General features: G+C 38.7%; 1 protein-coding gene across 2 annotated transcripts in view; it reads right to left on the bottom strand.

Annotated features, from left to right (window-relative positions):
• Positions 1-23637, bottom strand: part of spock1 (SPARC (osteonectin), cwcv and kazal like domains proteoglycan 1) — a 119255-nt gene that overhangs the window by 50079 nt on the left and 45539 nt on the right. For both annotated transcript variants that reach the window (XM_085424470.1, XM_085424463.1), the window contains exon 3: positions 2314-2359. In XM_085424470.1, coding sequence (XP_085280596.1) covers positions 2314-2359 — 46 coding nt within the window. The remainder of the gene's footprint in view (positions 1-2313; positions 2360-23637) is intronic.

The raw sequence follows: 23637 nt of genomic DNA on the forward strand, positions 1-23637 counted from the left end.
AATGGCTGGACATATAAAAATTAAAACCCCTGGTATAATTACCAGGAGCTAAATGCTAGCAAGTAAAGAGTAACACCTCGCTTGAGTGTACATGAGTAACCACACAGATGCTGAATGTCTTTAGTTTGCCAGTGCAGTAAGTGTTCTTTCTCTTCGGGTTTACTCTGTCAGCACCAATGAAATGAGAAATGAAGCTCTCTTGTGTTTATTGTGTTTGGTCTCCGGCCTAATTTGGTGAAAGATGTTGCAAATAATATACAGCTGACAACATCAATATTGAATCCTATGAGAGGTTAAATCAAACCAGTGCCTCCAGGTATAGAAAGAAATGTGATACAGATGTTGTGGCACTACAGTACCTTTTTTTGGCCAAGTATATAATTCTTTTAGCACCTAAATCTGGCCTCACTCCTCCTGGATTTTGGCACAAAGAATAATATTCATAATGCAGCAAGCACTGAGTCCCTAGTTAAGAGAATGAAGCTCTGTTTACCTTTTGTTTTTACTTATCTCTGAGAAAATAGAGTATCACCAAAATTTGATGCACTGAGGCAAGGCTGTTCTCATTAGGCTCAGTATCCACGAGGAGCTGGCCCAGATAAACCTGCTCAGCAAGTCTTTCCCTGAAGAGTTGCAGTTACTGTGCTACATATGCAAAACCAAGCCAGCAAAGAACAGAACAAGCTCAGTGGTAGCAAGATTTCTGGTGCGCTGTTCAAAAAGCTGCCGTCCAATTAACCCCACAAACTACCTCGGTGTGAGAGTGCGTGTGTGCGTCTGCATACGTAAGTAAAGCAAGACTGTGAGTGTGAATGAAAGTGAGTTAGTGTTTGTAATAACTGAGGTTAGTCAAGAGTTACTGGGGGTCTAAGAGCATTACACACTTGACTGTGACGGATAAAGTGGACTTGGCATTATTGCCATACTAGTCCATAAGCAGCACGTACAGTTCAAAAGAAAGAACATTTGGCCAGACACATGCACACAGTCAAAAAACAGCAGAACTACCCTAACTTTAAGAATTAGACACCACTTGCGATGCATTCTTGCTAAAATGCTGCAAATCACATTATGGAGACTTGCTTTTAGAAGACAAAAGAAAGATGAGTACACATAAACTAAAGGGATTTTTGTCTGCACAATAAGAGTATTACATAAGGGAGATTATTGGGTTGTTGGCAGCAAATCACTCAACAGTGCAACTCAGAGTCCTTCTAGCATCTTTACTGAAAAATGCTAAAATACAAAGGTAACATGTAAATGCAATGTGAACATCAAACACAAGTCACACAATAAAGTTTCAGTGACGTAAATTATCTCTTTATAACACTTGACATTTACTGGTTTTGAACTAGTTGTACTTGTCGATGACCTTCAGTATTAATTTCTAATTTATCAAACAATTTATATATTTATTACACTGTCTACATACTGTGTTATGGTTTTATTTTTAATAGTTGCCTCTGGTTTTCTTCATTGTTTCATTTTCTGTGCATAATCAATGTCTAACTTTCAATTAAAGATTATGATTTAGGTCTTTTACGCAGCCTCTGAGTATCCCGATTTTGGGTCCTTTTATTGGGGTGCTATTGACAAAACACAGTGTTTAATTTAGTTTCTTTTAAAGCTCATCAGATGACAGCAAAGTGGAGCTGTCTGACCACAGCGCCACATTTGATAAAAAAAAAAACAAACACAAAAAATCAGCACAAACACCTCATACCAGCTGCAAAGCACGGTGGTGGAGAGGTAATGATTTGGGCTTGTTTGGCTGCTAAAGGACCTGGACACCTTCCAGCCATTAAGTGGACCATGAACTACTCTGTATCCCAAAGTATTCTAGAGTCAGATGTGATGCTGTCTGTCTGGGAGCTAAACCTACGCAGGTCCAAATTGGGTCATGCAGCAGGACCATGATCCCAAGCAGAACAATAAACTCCTTTTGGACATGACTGTATGTGTGCTAAAAGAAGGTTAAATATACTATACTGCATTTTAGCACAAATATACTCCTTGCAATAGCTTCAATTTGAGGACTATGCACTTTTTATATCTGTTGAATTTGACAAAATCTGACAAATCTCTCCCAGTACTCCCAGTATTTAATGTTTCTTAGACTTTCTGATTGGCTTACTTAGATTATTAGACACATAATACGTATACGGTAAAAGGTATAGCATCAGGCATCACTTACTAGTTTAAAATCAACTTAGAACTCAAAGCAGCAGTGGAATTTTCCATTTTTACCCGTAGTTTCACATACAGCTTACAGTAATACAAAAATTTATAGTAACACAAAAAAGCAAAACTCACCTTGATCGAGAGACTTTGCAGGTGCCCAGCTTTTGAAGTAGTCATCCTGAGTGGAAACACAACAGAAGCGATTGGGTTATGAAAGAACTAAACATGTGAAGAGTGGACAGATTATTTTATTGAACAGAAAGTAAACAAACCAAATACTAAATGTCACTACTGAGAAATCCTGTTTCCATTCTTCTCTCTTTTTGTTCGTCTCTTTGTTGATTTCAATAGAAAATATGTATGGTATGAGCTTGTTCGGATAATAAAATAGGGACAAATGTAAATAGAAACTTGCAGCAGAAACACTCGAGCGTAAAGAAGGTTATATGCTCCAAAGAACAAACAAAGCAGCATAACATTTAACAGCCATTATGAATTAACACTGGTCAAATATGATTTTCATGACTCTATTTGAACAAGTCTTTGTTCACCACAGTTTTGTTTAGAGTTAAAGGGAAAGCTTCATGAACTGAACATATTCAAATAAAAAAATAACTGGCTTTTTTAATACTATTTGATACATTGGTTCAATTAAGAGCAGACTTCCTGCCTTGTTAGAGACATCTTCTGCTGTGTAGAGCAATTAAAGTAATAAGCCCACTGTGTAGAGTGATGACTTTGTTAGTGTCATGTAATGTGTTTTACGTAAGTAAAGAATAAACAAAGAATGGTCTGACATACAGATGAAAGGAAAAAGTGGTATAAGTGGTGTCATTTTGGAGTAGCTACTTATAGAAAAAGCAGCAGATTTGCATTTAAAACATCTGATCTGTTAAGCATAAACTGATATTTGTACTTGATTGAACTTTCGTGAACACTTTATGCTTTAACATACACGATAACGGCTTACAACACACTAAAACGATTGTGTTATTAGGGTTTTAAGGAAATTTTGGGTTGTTTTTATAATTGAAGGTATTTTTCAATTATTTAGATTTACCAACATTTTAGTTTATTATAACAGTTTTATTACCAAGACACCATGTGTGGGTACCTAAAGGAAGAGCTGTAGTTGACCCCTCCTGTCAGATTCAGTTTATATTTAATAATAAAGATAATAATATTACATAACGTACTAATACACACACATATATGCACGCAGAGGTGTGTAGTGGTGGTGTCTTCTAAATGATTTCCCTGGGTGAACCATATGTGTGTCAGCAGGAAGTGAGCCTGAGTCAGTGACATTTGTGAACCTGCTGGGTCTGAAAACTCTATCTCCTGTGCTATTGAGTTATAGGGAGAGCGAGGGAGAGCGAGCATATAAGAGTATAAAAGTGAGAGAGACTAAATTAGTATCAGTGATATGGAACAGTCCAGTGAAAATGGACAGTTGACCCACTCATACAGTCCTTGTTCTATAAATGACAACCGTCAAAATTTGAGCCAACGCAGAAGTTTGAAATCAGGAGATGAAACCTAATTAGCCTGTCCCTTAGGCGCTTACTTAAATCATGTCCTCACATCATTTTCTTTCATTTATTTTATGTCCACATCTCCTGTTCTGGTTCAGCATTATTAGTGTCTTCACCGTTGAGCAGCTTTCCCGTTCCTTGGATAGTGATACAACCTCAACCACACTGCCAGATGCTGTCTTTCCTCTCTAAACCAGACCAGTCATTCAGTCAGACATGCACAGATATGTCCAGGTTCTAAAAAAAAAAAAAAAACACTGCACACAATAAATAAATATAGGTACACAACCATGCACATGCATACTTGGATTTAACTTTCTTTTTGGATGCTACTTTTATGATTATTTTTTTTCAAAATAACTAGTAGTTTTTCTTTATTTATGGAACACGTAACTATGACCTTTGCCAACATTTTTGGGATGAACACAGACAGCCCACATAACCCAGCCTCAGTAATGCTCTGAAGCAAACTGCCAGAGAAGTCCGGTTAATTCAGTTTACTTCATTGAAGCATAGTAAGCTTGCTTGAGAGTGTGAAACCTACAAGCACAACAGCAGAATTTTAATATGCTGGACTATAACATACTATGCATGACTAGCCACCTAACCTGCTGTGCAATTAAATCAGCAACACCTATCCAGCAGTTTGTAAGTGCACTAAAACTTTACTAAAGAATTACAATGTGTTTCAAAATAATGACAGTTACAAAAACAATGACTCTACTTACCTCTGCTTCCTTTAGATGATTGCAGAGGACAGAAAGGAATAGAGGGGAGAGAGAAGAAAAGAAAGGTCAGTGATAATGGCACAGTATGCTATGTCTATCAGATGTATTACAACCCTGTATTACTCATTCTGAATACTGAGTTGAACTCTAGAGTTTCATTTAATACGAATCTGAAGGTGGTGGAATACCCAAGGACCCGCACACTTGCACCGGCGCTCGCAGCATTATGAGATAGCCTTATTTGATGTGGCATGTAATTTGAAACACATTGAGGCCAAATTGTACACGCAGCGTAACAGGGCAGCATAAGGGAAAGGAGAGAAGAAACAGAGAGGGAGAGGCACGGAAGTTGCGCAGAAGAAAGCATAGAATTATTTAACTGGGGGTCCTTTTTACAAATGCCAAAATGCCATATGAAAAAAAAGAGAAAAGGAGGGCATGTAAAATTTTCAGGGACAGAGACTAAACAAAAGGTTTACTGTTTTAATCTGGATCTAATCTGTAGATGAAAAATGTCCATTAACTAATTGATGCTGTAGCTAAATCCAGTCCCAACTGAGAGGAAAAACAGCTAAAGTGACATGCAAAAACAACATCATCAGCAGCAGCAGCAGCGTTGAAATGCAGTGAAATCTGTAAAAATCAGGGATGGTCCAAGAAATAACATGTAACCATCTCAGTGTAACAATAATAGCTTCATAATTATATTCATGGGACACTGACTTTTAATAGGCTTTATGTAATCTCTATGGATGCTATCCTTTGGGTAAATGGGTGCAATCTTCTGGGATTTAAAAATAGACATATGATTCTTGGTGAATATGACAACGTTAAGACAGAAACAAGAGGGGTAAGTGGTCTGGTCAACAAACTAAGCCAAAGGCTAGATGGGTAGTCCTGTATTTTCTTTCTTTCACTAAACTCAATTTGGCCTGCTGTGGCGGGAACCGAACGCACAGAAGCAGACGACGAGCTGCTTGCTTTACTTTTGATTCTTCTAACAACATTTTTGAGTGGACTGAGACTTCTGGTCGGGGAAAAACATAAGAGGTAGTCAGTAGACTTAAGGGTCGGTACGCAAGCTGCTCTCTGACTAACAGCAGTTGTTGAGCAGCATAATAATGTATTATGATCAAATGAAGATTGCTTTCATGTTTTGTTGGCTGCCTGTGTTAACAATGCTGTTGAGGGGCTAGTTTTATCACAAGCAGAGCCCATTCTTGCTGGACATATCTTAATGCACTGAAACAGATGGTCAGCTAGATTAAATCCTTATAGACATTTAGTTCAGATGAACAAAAATTTTAAAAGAGATTGAAAAAGTTTATTTTTAAATCCCTTCTTTCTCCTAAGACAGGGATGTCCAAAAATAAGGACCAGGAGGGAGGGCATAGATTTTGGACTTTGCATCATTTACATCTTAACTTTTTTTTAATTAATAAACTTAATTTTAACATGTAACTTCACACATTTATTTCTTACAATTTAAGAGTTACAGTATAATTCTTTGATTTACTATAGGAGCATTTCTTTATCATGTATCATGCACTTTTTTTTTTTTTACATATCTCAGGGATTAAATGTGTAGTTAAACATAAGTTAAACATCTTTACACTGGTCTGGCCCATTTAAGGTCGAAGTGGGCTGCATCTCGACCATGATGTAAAATGAGTTTGACATCCCTGCCCTAAGATCACTTAAAGTGGTCTGAAAACATAAAAAATGTAGTTATTTTGAATTTTCTTCAAATAATCCAGAAGCTAACTTGTCATCTATAATAAATAACATTTAAAACCTGATTAAACTTCAAGACATTTTCTTATTTTTGTTAAAGTCACAGTATTTTCGCTTTTCTTACACCTGTGTACAAAAAAATCACACAAACATCATGATGGATTATAGCGCCTCTTTGCAATGGGTTATTTGCAGTCAGTAACACTAACGGTTTTCATTTGTTTTTCTTCAGCTTTGGTAGAATCACTATATTTGTTTTCTGTACCATCTACAATTTGGAACTCCTCTGTATTTTCTAGTGAGACAAATTTTACCTGTGACTAAAAAACCCCAAAAAAACAAACAAAAGTTCACAACAGATAAGAGCGTTAACTGTATCCAACAGAGGACAGCAGCTGAGCTGCTGTTGCCTGAGAAGAGCCTTCACTGTTTTCTAGCTGGTGTCACTTAAGGTTCACAGTGTTGCTACTAGCTCTCTTATTATTCAGCTTCAGTCACAGTGATGACCTTTCCTTGCCCAAGTCCCCCATTAATATTTTATTGTGCTCATCTCAAAAGCATTAACTGGCTGTTTAGCTCTCTGCGACACTGCCCCAATGTCATTCAAACCCTTTAAAGTGATTACAAGGACATAAAACTGTGTCGTTATTATCATATCGTCTTTGTTGGAGGTGATGGTGGAACTTTCAGGAGCGAGTCTCAGGAAAAAACCTGTTAACCATGTTGTGTCCAAACTTGTGAACACTGCAGAAGCTCTGACACACACATACCGTAAATGTCGGGCTATAAGCCGCTACTTTTTGCACAAGCTTTGAACCCTGCGGCTTTTAGTCAGGTGCGGCTTTTCTATGGATTTTCCATGATTTTTGTCATATCGTAAGACGATTTGTTTTGTGTGTTCCGCTGTTGTACGGCACTACGTTGCCTGGCGGAAGGATCGGGGTTCAAGAGTGGTATGTTAGTCACATGTCCGTCCGCCAGGCAACGTAGTGCCATACGAAGTAGCGCGAAAAACAAACTTCAAAGTAGCGCTACGCATTCAGCGGGAGGCGTGGATGATGAGCGGCGATAAACTTGCAAGTTATGCCCAAAAAGCAAGTTATGCCCAACTCCACCGGTGGATTCTGACAGCGTGGAAAAGTGTGAAAACATCCACGATCACCAACGGATTTTGAAGGGCTGGACTGCTGCATGATGGAGAGGAGGACACCGCCACGGCCCTTCTGAGGGTGTTCGACTCTGACACTGACAATGAGGATTTCTTTGGTTTTGAAAGTGACAACGAAGGAGAGAAGAAGAGTGGATGACGAAGCCATCCTGAGCCTGTTTGTATCCGACACTGGAGAAGAGGACTTTGGTGGTTTTAGTGCGCAGGAAGAAGAGAAAGATGGTGGTGAATGACTGACTTTTCTTCTTGTTAAAGCTGTGTCACTGCACCTGAGCCTAAAAGGTAGTCCGAATCTATTTTTCTGGTGTGCTGTAGGCTACTGTTATGTACTACATGTGCAAATATGTACCCATAACTTGTTTTTCAAAATATTAATAAAAGTGATGTCTCCAAACAGCCATCTCTTTCCTGACAATTCCCTTTGTGCATATTCTCTTACATATGATAAGTCAACATTGAAACACCTGCGGCTTTTGGTCAGGTGCGGCTAATGTATGTACAAAACAGGATTTTCCCCTGATTTTAGCTTGTGCGGCTAATATTTAGGTGCGCTTTGTAGTCCGGGAAATACGGTATACGCACACGCTCACACAAAATATCTGTGTAATTAAGTCTTTTTTGAGGTGTTCAATTAAAAATCAATTTAAAAATGTAGCATAACAGCTGTCACTGAAAATTGGATTCTTTTATTATACACCTGTTCATATTACAGTTTATTTACAACCTCTATTTTAATTATGGTTAACTGACTACATGTTTTTGTGCAAACACCTTCAAATTGTAGTGAGTAGTTTCATTAAGCTTAGGAGCTAGAGGATACATTAAAACGTAGCAGCAGTGTTTTAACTGTCTTCCCAGGGAAGGACAAGGGGCACCATGCCAATGAGGAAATGCAATGAATATAGTGAAAACAACAAATTAGGATATTGTAGGTAATACATTTATATGTATGACTGTGCTGTTTATTCTGGGTCTCATCTCTAAGTCAGATTTCAGTCAGGAATATGTTTTTTCTGCATATATTACGTACTGAAAAAACATAGTTTCCAGTTCCTCATTTTGAATATACAGTACTAACAGGAGTACTTTGAGAAATCAAAGTGGCATATAAACACTTTAATGCATGAAAAGTGGGATATTTGTCAGTTAGCCACAGTGTAAATTGCTGCAGAACTGCAGTTTAACAGGTTTCTCAACAGGATTGTGGAGGCAAAAGAAATTCCCCTGGCAGTTCACCCCATCTGACCCTTGACTTAGAGGAGACTGTTAGGTATTCAAATGAAAAACATAATATTATGAAGGGGTCACAGCTAAAATGTACTGAGCTCTGCTGACTCTGCTATAAAATATTCAAGCTCAGTATGATACATGGTGCAACAGGAGAAACACAGTGAAGCAAAGACAATAAGACAATAATAACAACAATAAGAAATGGGATTGTGAACATGCTCATATAAAAGTTAAAGGCTGAGAATTGTTTCACCAGTGTGACACCAGATTTTTATTCTCATTCTTTCTCAATGTCATTTCTATTTTATTAGTTATTGTACAATCATGAAGTAATTGTGGGCTGCTGACTTCTTTTGTATTGCCATGGTACCTCAATGTTTATTCTACACGAGGATGTCACATTCATTTACAATCAAATTGGGCTGTATGCACCCCAATTTGATCCATACAATCTGACTAAGTATAGCCATTGCATAGCAACCTAGAAAACCTTTTTTTTTATTTAAGTATACTTTATGAAAGTTTTCATATTCAATAAAACCACATTGCTGCAAAAGCAATCCGTCTTTTACGCTCGACATATACTGTTTAACTACTTTTAGACAGTCTGACATTATCAATCAATTGAACTTGGACTACGAGCAGACAGTAGATATAAAACAGAATGCCTCAAGCACCAAAAATCTTGCTCTTCGTCTACAGAATCGATATATGTACAGTGCTGTGAAAAAGTATATACCCCCTTCCTTATTACTTTTTCACCTTTTTACGTTGGGCAATTACTTTTTCACAGATGGCCTGCTAGGTTTGGGTTTTTTTCCTCTTAATAAATTAAAATCACGGTTTAAAAACTCAATTTTGTATTTACTTGGGTTATATTTTTGTAATAATAAAATTACTCTGATCACCTGAAACATGTAAGAGCAACAAATATGGAAAAAACTGATGAAATCTGGTCGGAGGCAAATACTTTTTCACAGCACTGTATATGAAGATGCAACTTAAAACACAAAGACACAAAGTGCAAAAACTGACTAAATAAATAAAAGCTGTCTTTTCGTTTGTTAGGCTCTGACAGATTATCTATGGAACGCCAGGACTGCCATAATGAATTAATTAAATACACCATTAAATAATTAATTAAATGTGGCAATAATTAATTAAAATTGGAATTAATTAATTAAATAAATAGTTATGACACATGTAATTAATTAATTATTGACACATTTAATTAATTATTTATGTATTTCACATTTTAATTAATTATTGACACATTTAATTAATTAATTATTGACACATTTAATTAATTATTTATGTATTTCACATTTTAATTAATTATTGACACATTTAATTAATTAATTATTGACACATTTAATTAATTATTTATGTATTTCACATTTTAATTAATTATTGACACATTTCATTAATTATTGACACATTTAATTAATTATTTAATGATATATTTATTTATTTCATTTTGGCAGTCCTGACGCCTGGCTCTCATCATGAAATAATTTTATCTGTCAGCCTCACCCATCAAACTCAGGGGGCGGGGTTAACGCTGATCAAGTCAAAACCATTGCTTAGGCCTGGTGGCCATTGTTTCTAGCACACAACAACCGGCATGTGGAAGCTAACAGAACTGAGCTTTGAAAAACCCTGTTTGTGTGTTACCAAATACCGTTTTAATATTTTTTTAGCCGAGAATGTAGTGGTTTAATCTTCATGTGTCTGGTCGGTTTGTCAAGATACAGCCTCTTTGCAAAAGTGTTTCGATGATTTCGGAGATGTCTGCCCAGTCTCACGGCAAAGCGTGGGATAGACCCGCTCGCCTCGCAAGCAATCCCACCGACAAAGCGCAGGCCCCGGTACACAGCTGTAGTAACCCCCGCTGACTTCTTTTACTGAGGTTATATTTATCGATGTTTTATTTCCTGATGTTCTTATGTGTCCTACGTGTTTCAGTCGCCAATTCTGAATTATAACTAACATTAAAAACATGTTTAAGGAGGAGAGAGAGCAAATAAATCTGTTTAACATCTGATCTTTGGGTTTTTGTTCAGTAATCAGCGTGACCTGTGTATAAACACATAAAAGAGATAACGTTGGTGTTTCCGTCATGTAGTAACTGCTGGCTTTAACTGTACAAAGGTTGTTCGACACTATGAAACACATACAGACTTCATGATGTTCGGCTAATATTTTTATTGTGAATATTAATCATGCTGACCTCGCTCTGTACACCACGCAGCGAGGTCAGCATATCCACGATATCCTCAGCTCCATGAGTTAACACAAAGTTTCCCAGCTGACTATCTAACTGCCAACTATTCCAGAGACGTGAAAATATACAGCATAAAGAAAAGTGTAAGAGACTCAGCAGCAGATTAGAATAACAGTTATACATTTAATAAATCACCAAATGAATCCAAGAAACGAGCAAACCTGTTCCGACAATTTGAATTTGTATTCCCTCAGCTGCAGACTCGCTGCTGTTTAAATGTTTGAAAAGGAAGATTAGATATAAAAAACGTCAAACATAGACTCAGTCTGCCTTCACATTTGATATGAGGCCAGCACGTATAGTGGCCTCAGCAGGCTATTACTGAAATACACATGCTATATCATAAACTATGATATAAATAGGGAGGTCCTATTAACATGTTTAGTTTTAAAGGACACCTTCCTGCCTTTAGTCTCATTCATGAGCAGTATTAGTTTTCTTCTAACATCCAGAAGTCTGCACAATGTGTTTCATAGTTTGTAACAAGCCTTTGACAGGTAAACATAACATGACCGAAAAAGCAAAAAAAAAGAAAAAAAAAAGAGAGAGAGAGTGTTGACATAAGAAGAGAAAATTCTCTCAATTATGGAGACAGACAAATGGTTCATTTATGTTTGATGTGTGTTTATTCCTCCCTAAATATCGTCGGTGAAGTTCGCCATGCATGTCAGATTTTCCTGCGCATTTTTATACCTCTGCCAACAGAGAGAGAAAAAAAATCACATTCTAACAGACAGCTGGTGCTTAGAATACAGTTGAATAACTATTAAAAAACAGATGATATTTAGATGATAGTTCAGTCTAACACATGTGCCAGTGAACCATTAAACGTCTGTGAAACTATGCAGTTATGAAACGTAACTTTAACCTCAGCCAAACCGATTTGCTCAGTTGTAAATAAAACAGCGAAGTAAACGTGACCCGACAGACAGAACCTGAGTGAATGAAGTCCAGCGTTTAACCACTGAGAGCTAAAACTCAGCTGAGGTTTGAAAGCTGTGTGCCGGTGATTGGACATCAGCCGCTGATAAAGCTGTTCGCCTATAAAGTGCTCTGTAAGGAAACGAGCTCCAGCAGCTCTGCGCTCGGGGAAAACACTATATTTACTTATCTTGTGCAGAAAAATGCGCTGACATTGCGTTATATCGAGCACCGGCTGCCCAGTTAAACTGTGACTATCACCAGGTAACTAGGCGTGTTTCTTGAATTAGCAGCAGGTGTTAAACAGCTGACAGATGAGGAGGAGGATGCATGCAGGTAAACTGAGGGTCTGTTGAGCTGATCGCTGGTTTCGTGAGAAAAATGTCAGCTCGTTCTTTATGTTACAGAAGCACAGAGACACAAGACCAGGCGGAAAGAGACGATCGTTCGGTGAAAATGAGAATCTGCGAATGCAACATGTGGAACACGGAGAGTGGAATATGTAAACAAACCGGTTAACGTAACCCCCTCGGTGCACTCTGCATGCTAACTGTTAGCAGAGCTAGTGAAATCTCTGAAAACATCTGAGCACTTTTGCAAACATGTTCTATGTTGACAACCTGACCAGACATACGTCGCGACATTCGCGGCTAAAACACTGTTAAAAGTGTAGCTGGTGACAGAAAAACGGGGTATTTTAAAACTACACCACCACCATTGCTGCTTGTGATTTGATCTGCATTCTGGGATAACTGGCTGCCCCAAGTCTACACAAGCAATCGATTTTCTAGGATCGACCTGTTTTGACTTACTTTGCACGGCAACCAATCAAATGTTAGAGAAGCTGCATGGGCAGCGTTAACCCCGCCCCCTGAGTTTGATGGGTGAGGCTGACAGATAAAATTATTTCATGACGAGAGCCAGGCGCCAGGACTGCCAAAATGAAATAAATAAATATATCATTAAATAATTAATTAAATGTGTCAATAATTAATTAAATGTGTCAATAATTAATTAAAATGTGAAATACATAAATAATTAATTAAATGTGTCAATAATTAATTAATTACATGTGTCAATAATTAATTAAAATGTGAAATACATAAATAATTAATTAAATGTGTCAATAATTAATTAATTACATGTGTCATAACTATTTATTTAATTAATTAATTCCAATTTTAATTAATTATTGCCACATTTAATTAATTATTTAATGGTGTATTTAATTAATTCATTATGGCAGTCCTGGCGTTCCATAATTATCCAGTGAGCCAGACTGAATCCTTTGGTGAGCCAGTTGTAAAGCGCCCTGTAGGCTATCAGTGTGGGGGGAACTATTAAAGCTACAAAAACAGTGCTTTTGGTCTGCTTCTAAGGAAGATCTGAAATAATCTTTCACTGTTACGATGACCTCACAGTCAGTCTAGTAGGACTTCACCAGGTCAGCTCATTTTCTTTTTCTCAGTTTAATGTGATGTGCCTGATATTATCTGATAGGAGGTTCCTTAGGAAATCTGTGACAAGAAAAGGGACAGAAGGAACCAAAGCGGGAATGGTTTCAGCCCGATTAGCTTCTCTCAGCAGAAGTAACCTTCTCTGAAAAGTGTGTGTTTTGTGTGAGTGTGTATGTGTGTGTATATGCCTAATAGTGAATTTGTGCAAACACTCACATTAACATTAAAATGGGCAATGCCAAGCCTGGAGTGCTGACTGAAGATGTCATAATCAGGGGATGAGGATGCAAATCTGGCCTCTCAGTGGAAACTAAACAGCATTAAAATTTTACTGTGTACTTTATGCATTTTATTCATGGCTCTGGAACCTTGCCGAATTCCCATCCTCCCACCCTCATCTTTTTCCCCATAGTCTCTAATTCTCCCCCTCCTCATCTTCCTTTCCGTCTCCACCAAGTCTCTGCTCTTTTCCTTAGGCAACATTATACTTAGAGACAAGGACTGATCTGGGATCTGATCAGTGCCTTGTGAAGCTGATATATGAGCTTTGTGAACAGATAGCACAGAGCAGCGAGTGGATTTCAGGGATACACTGCGTCAGATTACTGTACTGCAGGAATGAAGAATGCTCAATAGAGGCAGCAGATTTGCTTTACATAAATTTTAGATACTACATGCTCACATTTGGAAAAGCAACACATTGATTTAGAGTGAGAAGCTGAGCAACCGATAAGCCTGTTCACACAGTGAAATCTTGCAGTTATTAGAACAAAAGTACAGGGAGTGCAGAATTATTAGGCAAATGAGAATTTTGTCCACATCATCCTCTTCATGCATGTTGTCTCACTCCAAGCTGTATAGGCTCGAAAGCCTACTACCAATTAAGCATATAAGGTGATGTGCATCTCTGTAATGAGAAGGGGTGTGGTCTAATGACATCAACACCCTATATCAGGTGTGCATAATTATTAGGCAACGTCCTTTCCTTTGGCAAAATGGGTCAAAAGAAGGACTTGACAGGCTCAGAAAAGTCAAAAATAGTGACATATCTTGCAGAGGGATGCAGCAGTCTCAAAATTGCAAAGCTTCTGAAGCGTGATCATCGAACAATCAAGCGTTTCATTCAAAATAGTCAACAGGGTCGCAAGAAGCGTGTGGAAAAACCAAGGCGCAAAATAACTGCCCATGAACTGAGAAAAGTCAAGCGTGCAGCTGCCAAGATGCCACTTGCCACCAGTTTGGCCATATTTCAGAGCTGCAACATCACTGGAGTGCCCAAAAGCACAAGGTGTGCAATACTCAGAGACATGGCCAAGGTAAGAAAGGCTGAAAGACGACCACCACTGAACAAGACACACAAGCTGAAACGTCAAGACTGGGCCAAGAAATATCTCAAGACTGGTTTTTCTAAGGTTTTATGGACTGATGAAATGAGAGTGAGTCTTGATGGGCCAGATGGATGGGCCTGTGGCTGGATTGGTAAAGGGCAGAGAGCTCCAGTCCGGCTCAGACGCCAGCAAGGTGGAGGTGGAGTACTGGTTTGGGCTGGTATCATCAAAGATGAGCTTGTGGGGCCTTTTCGGGTTGAGGATGGAGTCAAGCTCAACTCCCAGTCCTACTGCCAGTTTCTGGAAGACACCTGCTTCAAGCAGTGGTACAGGAAGAAGTCTGCATCCTTCAAGAAAAACATGATTTTCATGCAGGACAATGCTCCATCACACGCGTCCAAGTACTCCACAGCGCGGCTGGCAAGAAAGTGTATAAAAGAAGAAAAACTAATGACATGGCCACCTTGTTCACCTGATCTGAACCCCATTGAGAACCTGTGGTCCATCATCAAATGTGAGATTTACAAGGAGGGAAAACAGTACACCTCTCTGAACAGTGTCTGGGAGGCTGTGGTTGCTGCTGCACGCAATGTTGATGGTGAACAGATCAAAACACTGACAGAATCCATGGATGGCAGGCTTTTGAGTGTCCTTGCAAAGAAAGGTGGCTATATTGGTCGCTGATTTGTTTTTGTTTTGTTTTTGAATGTCAGAAATGTATATTTGTGAATGTGGAGATGTCCCAAGGTTCCATCTTGGGACCCCCTCTGTTTAACATTTACATGCTCCCACTGGCACAGATTATAAAGAACAACAAAATAAACTATCACAGCTATGCAGATGACACACAAATATATATCACAATGTCACCAGGAGACCGAGGCCCTGTACAGGCTCTTGGTAAATGCATTGAGGAAATTAATGACTGGTTGTGCCACAATTTTCTCCAACTAAACAAAAACAAAACTGAGGTAATAGTCTTTGGCGCCAAAGAAAAACGATTACAGGTCACCAGAGAACTTCAATCTATACATCTAAAAACCACAAACCAGGCGAGAAATTTGGGTGTAGTGATGGATGCAGACCTAAACTTAGAAAAACACATTAAGACAATAACAAAGTCAGCTTACTATCACCTCAAGAATATATCAAGGATAAAAGATCTGATGTCTCAACAGGACCTGGAAAAACTAGTCCATGCATTCATCTTTAGTAGGCTTGATTACTGTAACAGCATCTTTACAGGTCTACCTAAAAAATCAGTCAGACAACTACAGCTCATTCAGAACTCTGCTGCTCGAGTCCTCACTAAGACCAAAAAAGTGGACCACATCAGTCCAGCTCTGAGGTCTTTACACTGGCTGCCTATCCGTCAGAGGATAGACTTTAAAGTTCTGATGCTGGCCTATAAAGCGCTGAATAGTTTAGGACCAAAATACATCAGTGACCTCCTGACCCAGTATGAACCTTCCAGATCCCTCAGGTCATCTGGATCCAGTCTTTTATCAGTTCCCAGAGTCAGAACCAGACACGGAGAAGCTGCATTCAGCTTTTATGCTCCTTATATCTAGAACAAACTCCCAGAAAGCCTCAGATCAGCTGAAACACTCAGTTTATTTAAATCCAGGTTGAAGACTCACCTATTCTCAGCTGCATTTGAATAAAGCACCAAATCCACACTTTTAAGCTTAAATTTCAAAACTTACACTAACTACTGATCTTATCTATTTCTGATTTTATCTGTTTTGATTTTATATACTGTTTTGTTTGTTTGTTTGTTTGTTTGTTTGTTTGTTTGTTTGTTTGTTTGTTTGTTAAGTGGGATTAGAGCTCTGGGTAGCTCCCCAGCTGGGTCTAGACTGGGTCTAGAGAGTATTTTAAATTCAGGGAATTTAAAATAGAAAGTAGCTCGTCCACAGAAGGACTGGTAGCTCCCCTTACGATAAGGGTTCAGATCGCGCGAACAGGTGTGAAATGTGTGTGTTTAGTTAGTTTGTTTGTTTGCTTGTTTTAATCAATTTTAAATCATGCTTTTTATTTGTTTTTGTTTCTAATGTCTCTGTAAAGCACTTTGAATCACCTTGTTGTTGAATTGTGCTATACAAATAAATTTGCCTTGCCTTGCCTTATATTGGTTTCACTGGTAAAAATAAATAATTGAAATGGGTATATATTTGTTTTTTGTCAAGTTGCCTAATAATTATGCACAGTAATAGTCACCTGCACACACAGATATCCCCCTAAAATAGCTAAAACTAAAAACAAACTAAAAACTACTTCCAAAAACATTCAGCTTTGATATTAATGAGTTTTTTGGGTTCAATGAGAACATGGTTGTTCAATAATAAAATTATTCCTCAAAAATACAACTTGCCTAATAATTCTGCACTCCCTGTATTTAACATTTCAATCAAGTCAAACCATTTTACAATTCTCCAAACTATACAAATGTATCAACAAAAGATATTAACAAATTAAAAAAAACCCTAATCTCTGCATTTAAAATGTTAAATGACCTTCCATTAACAATTTATATCACCTCAAGTGGATTTAAAGCCATACAACTGAAAATAAAATGATTATAAGGGCTTATGAAGCCTTCTGGGTCATTATCACAACAGTGATGAATTAATATGAAAACTAATTAGCTGTAACACACTTAACAAACTACTTGGATTAAAAGTTTTTAAATGGAGCCCAACTAATACAAGCATTTTAGTGACATGAGCAAATTCTAAACTGACTGCACCACTACTTATGCCGCAGGATGGGTTATTATGAACACATTTAGGTACGTTTTGCAACTTATTTGTAGCTGGGACAGCTAGCAAGAGACTGTGTGCTGGCTGGAGCACTGTTAGTGCTCTGTTCAAAATATAAATTTGAGAATTCAAAGAGATTAATCAAAAAGAGACTGTCTTGATCATACAAGTTTGACTACAGTTTAACCTTTTTTAGACTCCATATCGATATTTTCAGCAGGGCAGCAAAGTGAGAAGGTCGTGGGTTTTTAAATCCAGCCTGGGGCCCTTCTGTGTGGTGTTTGCATGAAATTGACCATAACCGTGAATGTTGTCTGTCTCTATGTGTTAGGTCTGCAACAGATAGTCTGTTTCAGCTCGGTTGGGTTCTATCCCCCACCTGACCCCTATAGCAATGACGAACTGGATGAGCAAAGGAAAATCAAAGGATAAATAGATTTTAGCACGTTATGAAGCACATTATATACCTTCTCAAAATTTCTGACAAAGCTTGTTAAATAGGTTTTTTTCTTAACAGGCAATAGTAGCCTCCACAAGTGAGAGCCCTTGTTTGCATATCCATTCAACCCTTATTTCTTCGTAATGGAGCTATGAAATGGACGATGTGAGAAAATGAAGATATAATCAGGAGAAGAGGAACAAAAAGCTGTACTGGGAAAATTGAGGATTTAAAGCACCTGCAGGAAGAGAAAATATGAAGGCAATTATGAGATGCTTTGCAGGAGGAGAGCAGGAGAGGAAGCAGAATAGTCGACGAGGACTAAAGAAGAAAGACGACGAGACGAGAAATGGACAGACAGGGAAGAGGGAAAAGGTTTGGAGCACAGAGTGAGAAGGCAACGCAGTGAGAGGCAAAAAAGAAAGAGGAGAACAGAAGAAGAACAGAGAGGAGGGTTTGCTTTCCTGAAGCAAAGGTCCACCGGAGTCGATCCAGTATTTGAGTCTCTAGCCTTAAGATTGACAGGCAGCATCTCATTCATATGAACACATGGATAACACTGAATATTACATGTGCTGCTCAGAAGATGATGGAGGAGGATACCCCACATGCACACACACACACACATAGACGCACACACACACCTCCCCTTATATTATTGGAAGGTAGTCAGCCTTTACTGCCTCTCTTTCTCTCTCACTCCCTGTTTTGCACCCACGCGCGCACACACAACTCATCTAAAATAAACATGGCTTGATCATTAGAACAATGATTTCTGTCCAGCCTGTAAAATTATGTAAGACCTGACCTACCAGTGATAACATGTGCATTCACAGCCAGTCCAGCTCCTCTAAACTGAGACAAACAACTTCTTTTCTCTCTGCATGCTTCCCTTCCCTTCTCCCTTTGGCTTTCTATTTTTACAGCTTCCCTCATTCATCAACTCTCTTCCTCTCTGCTCTTGTGCTATTTTTTTATACTGCTGAGCACTATCCCCTTCAGATCCAGAAACTGAACAATATGGCTGGAAGCCGACATCAAAAATCTGCTTCCTCTTCATTCTGTCCTTTCTTTTCACGTTAATGAGAGGAAAACCTCACTGAGGAGTGTGTTATTCAAAATATCTTGCCATCTTCTCTGCAGATTTATCTCCTCCTCCAACAGTTCCCCCCCCAAAGAAAAAGCTTCATTCCATTTTCTCCCCATATTTTCTTTCAGTTTCAGGATATTGAACATGAAAAGGATTCAATTATGATAGAAGAAGTGGAAAATGGAAAGAGAGGAGTCAATTTAACAAAAAAAGCATTGAGCACTGAGTAGAGTGAGAAGAATAAGAGGACAACTAGTTTGAAGTAACAACGAAAAAAAAAAGGCAAAAGACGGATGATGGAGCCCTGTGGAAGAGCACTCTTTGCATATACCTGCTGACAGCAACCAGACCAGAGTGACAAGCACAGAACACAGTGGCAGGAAGGATGATTGTTGAGAGAAAAAGGGTTGCTTTGGATGTAGGAAAATAACTGTCTATTAGGAAACAAAAAACGACCACACATAAAAACAAAAAAATCTTTGAAAAATGTTCTTCTGTATGTACGCTCGCACTCACTTTAAAAACGTGCACATTCATAAATCCAAAATGTATCCTATTTGATGCCAAAAAAGTTGAAACAAATTTGATCTGAGGATATGCTAAAGGCTGTAACTGCATTCTCTGTCAGAACGAGTTTGTACAAAATGTTGTTGAAACTAATCAGAGAGCAGAAACTGTTTTAGCTGCACCCGAAGGCCTCACTCGAAGGCAGGGAGAAAAAAATCTGAGAGTAGCTGTTTATAAATCGGGAATAGAGCTGCACATTTTCTAACAGTCTTTCCTCGCAGTGATTATTATTGCTGTTTACGCCTAGTATCAGATTCTATTTATGTGATATTCTCACTGTAGTTCTGGTAGACTCAGTATTTTGAATACTTAGGCTTGCGTTAAATAGTAGAACTGAGCTATTTTCCTGCTATGACTGTAAAAAGATAATGGGAGGAATGTAACATAAGTCCAGCTGGAGCTGGAGCGCCTTTATCTCTTGCTATTTAGCATTGTCATGCAAAATTAGATCAATTCAATAAGGAGAGATCATTTTGAAGAATTGAACATGATTTGTTCAGATAGCGAAATTAATCAATATATTTGGCGATTAGACTCTGATGACCCGTCATGGCAGAACAGAATCCCAGCAGTAATACGATTTAGGACAGGACCCCCTGGAGTCTAGACGCTGGTGCTAGTGAAGATGGATACTGAGGCTTGGATGGAGCTTCGAATGACTTGGGTGAATCAGGGGTGGGGAGGAGGTGGGTTGCATGAATGAGAGTCTGAAAGGGAGAATGGTGGAGAGCATAGATTTAAACCACATGGGGCAGAGGCTGATTGGCTCAAAGAAGGGAGGCAAGAAGATGATTGGATGTCAGTATTGAGTTTGACAGCGTGGGAAAGTGGAAGGGATGAAAGAACGGGCTAACAGGCGAGCACCCAGACAGCAGGCAGCACAGATCCTTATTAATTTAAACATAAGCTTCGTTTGGCTCAAACGCCACCTTCTTGTCATTTTTGTGTCTTTCACACAAAAAAATGTCCCATCTTGTAGAGAAGATGAGTTAAATTCAGCAATTCATTTTCCTTATTGATTATTTTGTGATACTCGTAGCTAGGATAGGCTCCAGCCTCTTTACGACCCTGAACTGGATAAGTGGCAGAAAAATTAATGGTTAGATGGATAGAATCCACAATTTTGTATTGTTTCTCTTCAAAATCTAAAAGTTTTAAAAACTGCCATCATTTCCTTGTGGTGATGTATTTGTTTGTATACAATGTTTAGAATATAAAATGGAATAAAGGAGCTGTTCTGAGATTTGACAAAGAGGAATGAGCAAGACATTTTTCACCACTAAATCTCTTTAGCAATAATCGTTTAATTTCATTTCGGTGCTGTTTGATATTATATTTTTTCAGTCGTGTCTACTTATGTCTGGTACAGCATGTGCCAACTTTGAAAGCTTTGTGAAGAAAAAACGGGTATTCGTGCGTCCCCATCACTAAGTTTGTAAGAGGACAAACAAGTGACTGCCCAAAAAATTGTAAAATTGGCAGTCAGTAAGTGACAAAGATAAAAGGAAAAAGGCTGAGCATGAGTTTTGTGTTAAACACAATGACAGAGGAGTCTAAATGAATTTGCTGTGACTCAGAGATTTTCTCCACATGCCTAGCTAAGTGTCATGCCATGAACTGTTTCCATGTCACAGCAGCCAGCATGTAAACCACAGGCATCGAGGTCGACATAGATCTAGGTTGGTCTAAGTGGAGGGGAGATACAAGCTAGTGGACACAGTTCAATAAATAATAAATAAGACAGCATGTTAGTAAATTAGCCTGACACTACCACAGATCTGCCGTCCTTCATTTTCAGAGGAAGCAGGCAACACAGAAGCATTAAGGGACTTGTTGTTTCAACAAGCCAGCGAGTATGTCAGAACAGATTGTTTTCAGTGAAGGTCAGAGGTGCACAGATCGATAGGCTGGTGACCAAAATCTTTAATTTTTCCCTCATAGATCGTGTAAGCTCTTAACTTTAGTGCTTACAAAGAAAGGAAAACACAATTGGCAAGTCAGGCTTTTGAAAAACTGAATTGCAATCGGTCCCTAACTTGTGTGGTTCTTTGATTTTTCTTATCTATGACGTGAGCTCCACTAGTGAGCGTACAGCCATAAGCTAGATGATGATGATGAATTACTTCCTCTGCCGCGGTCTGCCATGCTTCCATAACCTCTTCTTGGTGTGAAAAAACAAAGCAGTAGCTGTAGAGCTGGGCGATATATCGAGTTTTTAAAACATATCGATATATTTTTATACGAGATATAAGATGTGACAATATCCTTTATATCGATATAGTCTATGTTACGTTATAATTATAGTTGTGGAGCCGCAAGTTTGCCTCTCTTTCGTCCACTTTTGTCTCTACGCAGCGTTACTCCGCCTCGCCTTCACTGAAGACAACTCCCCCTCCTCCCCCATCGCTTCACATGCAGGCAGCGACAAGACGGACACGGCAAATCTCCGTTAACGAGTTACTGCGCATCGCCCCATGCGTGGGGCTGGACGGCGTCAACGTGCTAACGAGCTAAACATGCTAACGAGCTAACAGCGCTAACCCTAAAATCCTTTCATTCTCTCAAAAGTTGATAGCGCGCCTTATGTATGAATTCTGGTTGTGCTTGATGGCCGCGAACTGATTTTATGTGGTACACGGCGCTCAGCAATCTGTCAAAAATGTTTGAGTACGACTTTGGTAAGCTACGGAGCTGCACCGCTTGATAGATTGTCGGCGCATTACGGCTACCGAGGAGCTTCGCGGAGTGATACGTACTGTGCATCAACGTAATATTACCGTATTGTGTGTGTATAAGGACCATAAATGGCACCTGTAAGAGACGTGGTTATGAAGCGGATTTCAAACTCCAGGCTATCAGTCACACAGTAAAACTTGGGAACAGAGCAGCTGTGAAATCTGTCTGTCTTTGTTATTACGCTCAGCGTCTTTTAGTTTACATTTTGACTGCACAATTGTGAGCTCTTTGTTTAGCACAAAAACAACCTTGTTTTCTTTTATTTATGGAGCATTATTATTTAATGAATGCTCATAATTTAATTTTGAGTAATTTTTCATGTACATCTGTGCTGTATGTTAATAAAAGTGCCTGTGTGACATCTGGGGGACAGCTTTGACTAAGAACTCTCTTTTTGTTCTTACTTTATGGCTTAAAAAAAAAATCGAGATATATATCTTATATCGCCATCCAGCTAAAAAATATCGAGATATGAATTTTGGGTCATATCGCCCAGCCCTAAGTAGCTGTATTTTTCTTCAGCTGCTGGATGAAATTCTCTTAACACTTTGCTGTGATCGTTTCGGTTTAATCTCTCAGTGTTTTACAGACTGATAGGGAAGACAGCAGAGCAATGCTCGCTCTTATTTGGTTTCTACTAGAAAGCTTCAATTTGTAACATTAGCGTGAGACTGTTGTAATAAAAAGCCATAGTGGCAGTAACTGACGCCATACATTTGCACTGATGGGCTTCGAAAAGGTTCCAAAGTAAAAGATTCAAAAGGTTACAGCTGTCATAATGAAGTGATATGGCAACTCTGTTTTTCACTCTCAAAGAGAGCTAGTGCCATAAAGGGAGATCTATTCAGTCTCACAGCGAAAATGTGTAAAAAAAAATCGAGGAAATTATGCAAAGAAAAAATAGAGAGTGAAAGGGACCATGATAGGAGGCTTACATCTGTGTGTCTTGGGCATTTCATGTTCGAGCTCAGGTTCACACGCAGCATTCAAATACGCTGATTCAAATTCAGTCAGCTAACTTCATGTACAAAATTATCCAATCTTTTTTAAACACCATCCCATCTGACAGAATCCCTCAGCTCCTGATGGTATCCCACAGTGATAGCGCAGCAGTGGCATAGGGCCAAGTGTTAAGCCAATCATACACAAACCCTCTTATCTGTCTGCTCCACTGAGGAAACAAGGGAAGAGTTCAGGAGGAGGGAGAGATAAATGCCCTTTCTTTACTCCAAGTACATTACTCTGCTCTGTTTAATCCTTTTCTCTTCTTCCTCAGTTCTACTCTGTAAGTTTGCAGAGTTTCCTCCTCCCTTAAGATGTTCGAGCAGTACCGAACCAGTCAGAGGATCGCTGTGCTCATCTTCTACTTTCATTCGTTCCCCATCTTTTTCTCATTTGCCTTCATTCTGACACTTGCTGTCTTTTTTACTGTTTTATACTGTGTGTTCACAGAGTAAATGCCAGGAGAATGTTCAAA

This window comes from Rhamphochromis longiceps, linkage group LG2, assembly GCF_057381845.1.
Source record: "Rhamphochromis longiceps isolate RC_006_pf linkage group LG2, R_longiceps_female_GT1.1, whole genome shotgun sequence".
Taxonomy (NCBI): domain Eukaryota; kingdom Metazoa; phylum Chordata; class Actinopteri; order Cichliformes; family Cichlidae; genus Rhamphochromis; species Rhamphochromis longiceps.